Genomic DNA, 11,992 nt, shown 5'->3' with positions numbered 1-11,992 from the left:
AAAGAAAAATGAGAAAAGGGTGCCCTTTTCCTCCCCTAGAGCTGCTTGGTCATGATCTTGGGAGTTAGAGGACAACACAAGGATTAAGATATGCATATTCAAGGATCCTAAACGCCGCTCAACAAAATTGATGAAGGCTTGAACAGTTTAAACCTCACAAGGGATGGGAAGTAAGCAAATACTAACTAAAGAGCTTCAAATCCACTATAGAGAGCAACACCATCTTACCACTTTTCCCGTGAACTAAGGGTTCAAACGTCCTCAATAGTTATTAACCTTGCTACCTTAGCTTAAAATTTGTCTATCTTAACCACAAGAACTCTCAAACCATGTAGGTCATCATCAATTAGGAAGAAAAACATTCTTTGGCACATTATCAAAGCAATCAATTCCAAATGCATGAGCGAATTTCAAAACAAATTCATTTCATCTTGCCATAGTTATGTTTGCCACAAAAAAAAAGGAAAACAAAACAAAAGAAAGAGGAAGAAATCAAAAAGGTTCACAAACGAGGCATATAATCCAAATAAGTATCAATCGTCAAATAATTGATCGATTGATAACAACATCAACGATCCCAGGTTCCATAGAACTAATGCAAACAACCTCGAACCATTCAACTTCTTTCTAAACTAGTCCTAAACTAAGCACTCATAGAAAGAGTAAAAGAGTAAAAATAAGAAAGGTCTCACCGGGAGGTTGGCTTAAAAGAATTAAGGAGCATAAAATAGAGTTCACCAAATGTCACTCCGCTCCAAACTTCCAAAAATCAACCTACAAGGCAAGACAAGACACAAAAGAAAATACTAAAAGAGAACAAAGAAATAAAACAAAAAGAAAAAGAAAGGAGGGGGAGAAAAAGGGTTAGAAATCCTCTGGGTTGCCTCCCGGGAAGCGCTTGTTTATGGTCTCTAGCTTCACCTTTCACCTCATTCAAGGTGGATTAAAGAACATCACCCTCATTAACTTGAGGATCAAATCATAGATGCCCCCAAGCTTGAGAACTAGCACTCCTTGAGGTCTCACATCACCACAAGGAAAAGGAGGGAATGAATAAAGAGCCAATGGTGGCTCATCTTTTCTCTTTCTCTTCTTCTTGTTGATTCTTCTTCTTTTTTCACTCTTCTTTCTTTTCCTTCTAAAAGGGGGATCGAGCTTGGAATCCACAATATCAGGAAGGGGGCAACCTCACCTTCCTCAAGAGAGCCTTCAAACCAAGCGGGAATTTCAAGGAAGTCATCATACCTCATTGTCACCTTATCATTACGTGGAGGTAAGCTCTCATTAGCCATCACACCATCGACCACATCAACTCTACATACGCTCACCACCATAGGGCTCTTCAAAACAACATTCTCAACTAGCCTACAAGTAAAGGGAATCGGGCCTTCAAACTTGTTTGGTTCACTAAAATCAAATGGCTCCTCATTTTGTTCTTGAACCTTCTTCTCAACCACATCATCTACAACCTTGTCGTCCTTGCAAGTTTTGGGTTGATAAGTATGTGAGGGGTTAGTAGATAATTTTAAGGGGAGTTTTGTTGTTAAATGGAGAGAATAAATTTTGGCTAGTTGGGAATCAACAACTTCATTGTTAGATTTTATCTTATGGAATTGTTGACTGATAATTTGACATTGTTGAAGAATTTGGGTTTGTGTGTGGTCGGGTGGGGATTTTTCTTCATACGCTTGAGGACATAGGTCATGATTTTGATCTTGAGAGTTCTGTATTTGGTTGGAAAGAAAGGAAAAGTTTTGGGTTGGTGGATTGAAGAAAGGTCAATCTTGGGGGTAGGAGTTTTCTTTCCTTGGAGGTTGTTGAAGTTGTTGAGATTGAGTTTGGGTTACAAAGTCCTTTTCCCTCAAAGTCAAAACTTCATCATGCTTGAGATTGAACTCTCTACAATAGGATGCATCATGATCCGTCCCACCACAACGAGTACATGAGAAATCAATGATTTGTGAAGGTTTTGAACACAAACCAACACTTGAGTTCAACTTGGAAAGACCTTCATTCAAGAGCTCAACTATGTGCTTAAGTTGGCCGACATTCTCCAACTCATAAAGATCTCCTTACTTCCCTTGTGACCTTCTTTGGCCTCCCCAAGAATAGCTAGTAGCCACTTCTTCAATTGTAGCTTCAACTTGGCTTTGAGGGATCTTAATCAATTGGCCACCGGCACCCGCATCAAGATTGGTCCTTGACATTGGCTCCAAGCCATCATAGAAGATTCTCATGAGCAAATTATGGTTGAATTCATGATGAGGACATGCTCTAATCAAATCCTTAAACCTTTCTCATGCTTCCCCAAGAGTTTCATCCGGTTCTTGCTCAGAGGAAGCTATCTTCCTCCTCCTTTTTGCGGTTTGCTCATCGAAAATGAACCTCTTGAGAAAGGCCTTCGCAACTTCCTTCCATGTGGTGAGAGAGTTGGGCTTCAAAATCTTGAGCCATTTCTTTGCTCTTCTGGTGAGAGATTGTCGAAAGAGATGCATACGAATGTAATCTTGGCTCACTTCATTTGTTTGCATCATTGCACACAACTCAAGGAATCGGTCCAAATGCTTAATGGGGTCTTCACTTACGCCTCCGAAAAATTTCTCAATTTGCACCATCCAAGCATATTGTGGATGGATTGTGAAATTAGTCTCTGTGGTCGGGAGAAGTATACCACTTGTGAGCTCATAGATTTCCGGATTTTCAAACTCCCTAAAACGAAGGTCATCCTCTTGTTTTGCCATATCTCTCTTTGAATACAACAAAGCTAAGCACACGATTAGCAATGACAAGTAGGATTAAACAAGCAAAATAAAAGAAAGGAAAGCAAATAAAAAGACTCTAACAATAGCAAAAATAAATGTTAAACAAGTTGCTCCCCGGCAACGGCGCCAAAATATGATCTCGGGTTAGATAGGTCGTTAAACTACTACCCTAATCAAATTAATCATTTATATACCTAAACTACCCTAATACAAGTATAGGGGCAAGTAAAGGGTCAAACCACTAAGGAAGCTCACTCATTCAACATCAATTTTCACTAATGCAAGAGTAAAAGGAGAATGTTTTTGTTGGTTTTTGAATAAAGAGCACTAAAACTACAAATAAGCAAAGATAATGATGATTAAAATCAAGAGAGACGACGCTAGGGATACGAGGGTGTCGAATATGACTAGAAAGAGGGGAATAATGATGATTATCATGAAACACATGCCAAAGAACACAAGATTCTACCTAAACAATTCATTCTCATGCAATAATATAGGCAAATCAATAAAAGAGGTCTACACTAATAAGGATCATTCTCATGCATCCTATTAGTTACAATAAAATCAAGAGAATAAAGAAGCACAATCCATAAAAACTCCACTTCAATAACTCATTCTCATGCAATCATTAAAATAGAGATGATCTTAATCTAGTTCAAATCACTTTCATGCATTTAAACTAGAAAACATCAAATATTGTGCAACAATAATATCAAGCTATTAAAAATCATGTCTTTCACCAATTCATGGAATAAGTTTAATCCAACCATCATCATTCATCCAACATCAACTCATATCTTCCACCCCCTTCCCCTAGCTAAGGGTTTAGCCTAGAGAAAGGAGATTAAACATAATATCAAAACTAGAAATAAATTCAAGAAACTTATAACAATACATGATTAAAATCAATGAAATCAATAACAACTAGAAGAACTAATAAGATTAACAAGAATAAGCAACAATAAAACAAATAAATAAAAATAAAGGAAAGGAGAAGAGATTACTAAAGAAATGATTAATGAAAGATGAAAAATTGAAGTCTTGCTTGATTGAAAATTAAACTTGAGCAAAGTTGAATACTTGGAAGAAAATTGAGCAATAATCTACTTTCTCTCTCTAAAAATTATCTAATATAACCCTAAGAGAGAGAAGCTCTCCTAAACTAATTAAGAAAATAGCATAAAAAATTTTCCTTTAATTACCCTAAAAATGGGTATTTATACTAAGCTAAATAAAAGAAAAAGTAAAGAGAAAACAAAAGAAAAGAAACTAAAATAAAGAAAACTAACTAAAATAAATAAATAACAAAACTAAAATAAAATTAAAAAAAAAAGAAAAGAAAACCCAAAAACCCCCCAAAATCCCATCAAACCCACGAAAATCCAACAAAACCCCTTCATTTCGTGGCTGCTCTGATCTTTGATCTTCTTCACCATCGCCGCATCATCAACCATCATCTTCACCGTTCAATCATCATCAACTATAATCGAGCATCAAATCGTGGCCATCCGATTTTCATTAAAATCACATGAAAAGCTCGTGATTGAACCCACATTTGCGCGCCCGCGAAGACGTCGCGTAGAGGTCGCGCAAATGCTATTGTATGATTCTGTTTTTGGACTCCAATTGTGTGCGCCTTCTAACAGGGATGTGCGCCCACGAAACTCCAATCAAGTTGAAGCTTGATTGAGGTTCGATTGCTTGAAAAATGGTGAAGAGCGTTGACCGGAAATCGCTGCTAACGTGGGCGGCATTGGTGGCTGGAGATTGAGTGGGAGTGGGTCGGTTTGTGAAGTGGAGGAGCTGCGGTGGTGAGCTGTTGCGAAGGTGGAATTGCGGGTGCTTGGTGTATTGGAGGTGCGTGAGGGAGGTTGTGAGGAGGCGTTGCGGCTGGAGGGAGCAGGGGAACAGGTGAGGTTGAGTTGTGGTTGCGCGGAGAGGTGAATTGGTGGGCTGCTAGTGCGAATTGGTGAAGGGGAATTGGTTGGAGTTTGTGGTGCTGAGATGCGGGTGGTGGCTGGAGGTCTTGGTGTTATTTGGTGGCTGGTTTGGGCTGTTTGTGGGGCTGTGAAAAGATGGAGCAGGGGTTGCTGGTGATTGTTTGGTGTGTGGAAGTGGCTATTGCAGTTGGTGTTGTTGGGGGGAACAAGGGATTGAGTGGTGTAGGATATGGTGTGGCGGGGTGAAGGATAAGGGGCTAGCAAATTGAGCAGCTTGGGGCAGCAGCCATGATGCTTGGCTTGGACACCTTTGACTCAAACCCGGAATTTCGAACTTGATTTGAACATGGAAATCGAGCGTCAACCCGAACACACCTACAACCAAAAACCAAACACGAGGGGATTATCAAAAGATAAAATAAAATTAAATAAGATAAATAAAGTAAAATAAAATACTAAAACTAAAGAAATAATAAAATTAAATCAAATGACATAAAATAAAGAAAACAAATTAGAAACTAAAAGAAAATAAATAAAACGAGAGAGGTGGGAAATTATTAACTAAAACTACAAAAATAAACGAAAAACTAATAAGAAAAGCAAAAATACTCAAAATAGAGATCAAATAAGGAAAATAAGAAAATAAGCAAAATAAAGTATAAAACTAGGGAAAATATTAGAAACTAAACCAGAAAATAAACATAAAAATACCCTAGAAGTGACATAAAAGTCACGTATCAACAAGTATAATGGTAAGTCGAGGGGCGAACCACTAAGGAATGGAGGGCGATCTTATATTGTCAAGTCAAGCTATTCCGAAAAGGATAGGTAAGGGTGTGGATGCTAAACAACTAAACAAGCTAGGTTGGGACAAATGTAATAAACACTAGGGCTCAGGATCCACATATACTTGTAACGGGTTCCGCTAATTGGGAAAGAGTTGACTAAGTCGAGTGATGCGAGGGAAAACCAATCATGCAACCAAAAGAGCATATCAAGTTATTTTCCTAGAGGTGTAACTAGCGTCAACTACGATAAACTCTAGCTAGGAATGTCACAAGACACCTCAATCGTTAAATGCAAGCCACAAATCATTGGTCCGTATCAAAGTGAACCTACAATGCAATCTAGTGTGAATAACTAGGGTGATCAAGCCTAAATCAAACACACACATGCACATAATCAATTAACCAATTTAATCACATCATCAACTCCATCAATTTCCCCAAATTAACATCAATCCATTACTCATATATGCTTCACCATTACCCTAGAAATCAAACTACTCACAATCCATAGAAATCAAGATCAAAACAAAACTAAACAACAAAGATCAAATTAAACAAACTAAAATCAAATAACAAATCAATTAAACTTCAATCAAACTTGAACATTCAACAAAACGATTGAAATCAAACTAAAGATCAAACTAAAGATTGAATTAAAGAAAAGGAATCCTTACAAACTTGATCAAAGATCAAAGGAAATGGAGAAATATTCAATCATCAACAATCCACCATGAAATTCTCTCACTAAAACCTAGAGTTTCTCTCTCTAAAAATCTCTCTAATTTTATCTAAAACTAATTCTAATTCTATTCTAATCATTCTCTCTCTAAAAATAGAAGGAAAAACTATATATAGTAAAACTAACAAGAGAAGAGTTAGTTAAATCGTCCAAAAGAAACCCCAGAATGTGCGGTCGCAACAAGGGAGAGGCGCGGCCGCGAGAAAAGGGGTACGGAACAGGGGCCCTGGCAGGCGCGCCCGCACCTGCATCAGGTGCGCCCGCATCACCCTCGTGCGCGCCCGCACCTAGCAGCAGGGGAGCTCCCTCTTCTTCATCCTAGCTCATCCTCGTGCGCTCGTCTTGGTGATGATGATGAACACTAAGGTAGGAAGTCTTAAAATGGCCATTTTGGTGGGTTCATGCCAAAGATGATGCTCCCACCGCATGCATGCACACCGATCTCAGAAACTTGCTCCTTGCATTCCTTTAAACTTGAGCTCCAAATGACAAGCGAGAGGCATCCAAAATTATGAGAAATATGAGAGGAAGGCTCGGGAATCCTTGGAACACGATCATAACCTGAAAATACATGAAAACAAGCAAATAAAAGGGAAAAAACCAAATAAACAAAGAAATGCACAAAGAAAGAAAACTAACTAAGGAAAGCACAAACTAAAGAAATAAAGAACAAAACTAAGGAAAACTAAAGAAAAGAGCTATAAAAGAGCATGAAAATCATCCTAAAAGAAGCCAAATGAGTGCCATAAATGACACTCATCAAATGTATCTTTGTTTTGTTCTTTCTTTGGACATAATACTTTTGGACTTGTATAGTTGAATTCTTTTCTTCTTAAATGGTAACAGTGTGCACGGTTTGAGAGTATGTTTGGTTGATTCTAGGATAGAGTATGCTAAGGTAGTCGTTTAGAACTATTGGGACCTTAAAGCCGAATTCTATTTGTTTTTGAAAATTTGCAATTGCTCCCTTTTGGTGAATTTGAAGCTTTTGGTGAGTTTTTGCCACAACCTTGTGAGGTTTCATGATTTTTAAGCCTTCTACATTACTTGCATGAGCAGCATGGATCCTTGACTATTGCGGACCTAATCTTAAATCTTGACTCATAATTCTCAAACTCGAGACCGAACCATCTAGGGAGGAAAATGACATCTTTTTGGGGTGGTAATTTTTCTTTTTCTAGGTTTAATCTTCTTTATTTTAGTTCATTGGGTTTACATTTGCCTTCTTGCTAACCATTTGAGTGTTTTCCCTTCTTTTCAAGCCACATATTTAAAACTTTGAGCCTTTTGTTTCTTTTTGTTCCTTTTTTTTGTTTTGTGAAGCAAATGATCTTGTTCTTGGAGCTTGTGGTATATGAGTTTGGATATTGGTTCTTTTTGTAAGCAAGCTTGTGTTTTGTGTATATTTTGTGAATAATGGAAAATGAATGATGGAAAAATCCGTCCAAAGTTAAAAAAGGCAAGGACATAATAAAAGCAAAGTTGTAAGAACCGTCCATAGTTAAAAATGACAAGGACAATTGCTTTGAAAATATGAACACAACAAAAAAGTGAAAATTAGAAAATTCAAAAATATTTTCATGTGAATTATTCTCCTTTTCTAAGCATTGAGGACAATGCTTCATTTAAGCTTGGGGGAAAAGCGTTTACGCTTTTTGTATATATGTTTGTGAGTATAGCTTTGAATAAGCTTGGGGGTGTTAGTTTGTTTTTGTTTGGTGACTACTTGATTGTGATTCTAAGAAAGGGCCCGTTCTTTGCTTCACTATTAGGGGTACCACCAAATTTTTAAATTTTAGCCTACCCTCAACCTTTTACCTTTACGTTACAACCATTGGGAAAGACCTTTTGACCTAGAGGTTGAGTCACATATCGAGGGAGGGCATTATGAGTTAAAGCCTAAGGAGAGGGGATGCAAAGTCAAGATGTCGAGAAACCTCAAATCTATTTGTTTTTCCGGTTCCTTCGAGGAACTATAGAGACGCTCAATAAAAAGTAGATTTGAAGCTAAATTGGGAGGATGTGCTAAAATGTTTTGAGATAAAAGTGAATTGCGTTTCTTTAGTTCTCTATGCTTAGCATGTCCTATGTTTCAATCAACCTTAGATGTCTTAGAACGTGCACTCCCTTACTTGTTTAGAAAGATTTGCATTCACTTGTGCTTGTACATTTGGAAAAGTCCTTTCATGAACATTTGTTTGCTTATCTTGTATTTTGGTTTCTTTTTTCGTGCTTTTCCTTGTTTGTATTATTACGAGAGTTATAGGTTAATCTCTTAGGAAACCTTTACGAGAGCATCACTCGTCCTCTAGGGCGATCTAGGGGTTTAAATGGCTTGTCTTTAGTTGCTAAAATTGACTGTGATTCTTACGAAAGTGAGTTAGTGTATATTCTTGTGTTTTCTCTTTTTCTTTTGTTTGTTTGAATAAGCTTATCATTTCTCCCTTGGTTTTGTTTTGCTTGAGGACGAGAAAAAGGTAAGCTTGGGGGTATTTGATGGGTGTCATAAATGGAACCCATTTGATGAGCATTTAAATCGTTTTTACCTTCTTTTCATAGCTTTCTTTCTTTCTCAATAAATGTTAAGTTTTATGTTTTTTCTCTCTATTTTACCTTTCCTCTCTTGTTTTATGGCTTTTGTGCATTTTGATGGTTTTTCTAGTATTTTCTCCTTTATCTGTTCTATTTTGTTGCTTTTCCTTTATTTTAGATTTTATAGATTTAGTTTTATTTTATTTTGGTTTATTTTATTTCATTTTTTTCATTTCATTTTCTTTCCTTTATTTTCTTTTCATTTTATAATATTTTCTTTCTTTTATTCTTTTCATTTTCATTTTATTTCTTTTAATTTTTTTTGTTAATTTTGAGTTCATTTTACTTCATTTTCTCCTCGGTTTCATTAGTGTTTTGTAGGTGGATATTCCAAGTTTAACTTCTTGTGCTCGCAAAGCCGCGCTCTCAAGTCGGGTAGTGTTGAACCCACCGTGGAAGTGTTATGGGACTGCCTACTATAGTGTTCATCATGAGCATGCTGTGAGGACAATGCTCGTGCCCACCAACCACTCATCCTCACCTCAAGAAATTTCCCCTACTCCCCAATTAATTCCCCTATTCCCCAATTCAACAGCAGTAACAACTCCAACAACAACCGCAATTAACACCCAAAATTAGCCACCAACCGCATAGTTGCTGCCCCATGCTCAGTCACAGCTAACGCCACCAGTTCCGCAACACCAACAGCAATTATTCCGCCACCAATTGCAGCCAATCCGCCACCACATGACCAGGACCACCTTTATCCCGCAACAGCAAATCCACCTTCTGCCTCCTCAAACCGCAGCCACCGCAGCTCCCAATTCCTCCACCACCGCACAAATCAGCTGCTGCCCCTGCTCCATCTTCACCACCGCAGCTAGCAGCCCCGCAAGCACCTCCGAGCTGCCTCCTATCGAACACGGGCGCGCATTCATTAATAGCGGCCGCGCACAGCTGGGTATGAATTAGGGTCGTTGATTTTTATTGACTAATGTTTGAACGGTTGTGATGGTTTGTGATTTGGGTGATGATTGTGCGAAGCATGGGATTATTCCCACTTGTTGGAGCAGCGAAGTTCGCAGCCCCTGATTTCATTTTCTTTTATTATTCATTTTTATCTTCTTTCTTTAATTCCTTTTTTATTTTGGGGTTGTTAAATATCGCCCTCAAATATCTAACTAACGCCCGCAAAATAAAATAAAATTATGTATTTATCCTTATAATAATTATAAAAAATAATTAATTTAACCTCAATTTCACACTTTTACTGTACACAAAATTTTTTACCGTTCTCTCTAGTGGTCAACGGCCACCAACGCTCATCGAACAACCACCCAAACCACCGTGAGTTTCAAAATCAAACAAATTTTTAAAATTTTGCAAAATCAATTTTGTTAGATCTTATGGACAACGACGAAATACAAGAAACACAACCTTAGACGCTTGTAGAAGGCTCGTCAAACTGTATGAAATCAATACGTCGCGATAAATTTTTTAAAAAAATTTAAAATCCAGGGAACGCCTAGTTTTTTAGAATACCCTAGGCTGAAACGCCTAGTTTCTTATAATACCCTAGGCTGAAACGCCTAGTTTTTTCGAAACATCCTAGGCTATTCGAAAAACTATATGGAAACACTCCTTTCAAAATTTCCATCATTGCATCATTAGTCGAACAATTATCCACAGTTATAGAAGACAACCTAAGATCAAGATTCCATGATTGAATGCTTTCTTTCAATGCATCAGCAAGGACCTCGGCAGTATGAGGGGCAGGGACATATAAAAACCTATCAAAACCATTGAAATTGACATATAAAAACCTATCATCATCACTTATAATTACTATGATATTTTCCAGGGAACATCAATATAAAGGTATGTTTTCATTTTAAATCTCACACAAAAAACTATAACAATACAAAGGCAACCAAAAAAATAAACAAGTTATAAGTAACTAGAAAACAATACCTTATGATCCGACTTTGCAACTTCCATGTATTATCAATGAAATGTGAGGTGACAGCCATATAACCTTTTCTCTGGTTGTCAGCCGTCCACATGTCAGTAGTTAAGGCAATCTTGCCCTTTGCTTTCCTCAACAAGGTTGCAACATTCTCCTTCTCAAGCTCATATCTTTTCATAATATCTTTTCTTGTTGTGTTGCGAGATGGCACTTTAATTAAATCCAGGTTGGAGTGTCTTCCTATACTTTCTAAAACTCATATGTTCAACCATGCTAATTGGATACTCATGCAAAATAATCATCTCTGCCAAGTCTCTTCTTCCATCTTCTTGGTGGAATTCATAAGGGGCCAATGTCATCGTTTCATTCTTATCATTCAGGTTTTTTTGTGTACCAAACAATCTTGATTGTCGAATATCTTGACATAATCTCTTTGGACATATTTTAAAATGATCTTTCAAATGAGTAGTCCCTGCTTTCGACCCACCGGCAAGTAGCTTAGAGCAATGGTTGCACTCAGCTTTTACTGCATCACCAACCCTCTTTCTCTTAAAATCAGACCACACTGCTGAAGTATGCCTACTAGTTATTGGTAGGACGAAAGGATCGGAATTAGTCTCCACGGGACTTTCATCGTCATCCAATGTAATTGGAGTATTACTAGCGGAAGTGGGAACACTAGCATTATTGTCATTTTTTGATGTCATTCTCTGGTTCTCCTCTAAAACAAACTGCAGTAATTTAATGGTCAATTCATGAACAAATTAAACTACTACTTTCAACAAGTCAACACATAATCCTTTAGTGTACTTAAAAAAAGATATCCTACAAGTATCTGATCCTTGAACCTCCCAATTTCCCATACAAATACAAATTATCAACATATACTTTGAAATTATCAAACATCTACGGTTAACAGTAGACAGAATTGAACATACAAGTACAAATTATTCTATATCATGCAACTAGACAGATCAAATACAAATTATACAAATACCCTTGAACCCCCCATTATCGTCATACAAATACAAAATAAAATGCAAATAGACAGATCAATTATATCAATATCATGCAACTCAAAAAACAAGTAATCAAACATAATAGCAAATTATTCAAGTAATTAATCAAATTATTTTTCATCAAAAAAAAAATAAATGGTTTTGTTACCTAGGACATACTCACAGACGCAAATCAATTAAATTAACTCATACATAATCAAACATTCAAACTTGTAGTTTTAAGCATCCAAAATCTTAATGGCT

The 11,992-nt window shown here is 37.1% G+C and overlaps 1 protein-coding gene across 1 annotated transcript; it reads right to left on the bottom strand.

Annotated features, from left to right (window-relative positions):
• Window positions 1-10,942: 10,942 nt before the first annotated feature.
• Window positions 10,943-11,742, bottom strand: LOC110719931 (zinc finger BED domain-containing protein RICESLEEPER 4-like). Its single transcript, XM_021898911.1, has 2 exons — window positions 11,728-11,742; window positions 10,943-11,461 (listed from the first exon to the last, which is right to left on the bottom strand). The coding sequence occupies exons 1-2, from the start codon at window positions 11,740-11,742 to the stop codon at window positions 10,943-10,945; spliced, it is 534 nt and encodes a 177-aa protein (XP_021754603.1).
• Between the last annotated feature and the right edge of the window lie 250 nt (window positions 11,743-11,992).

This window comes from Chenopodium quinoa, unplaced genomic scaffold, assembly GCF_001683475.1.
Source record: "Chenopodium quinoa cultivar QQ74 unplaced genomic scaffold, ASM168347v1, whole genome shotgun sequence".
Classification (NCBI taxonomy): Eukaryota; Viridiplantae; Streptophyta; class Magnoliopsida; order Caryophyllales; family Amaranthaceae; genus Chenopodium; species Chenopodium quinoa.
This window is presented reverse-complemented; position numbering and strand designations above follow the sequence as displayed.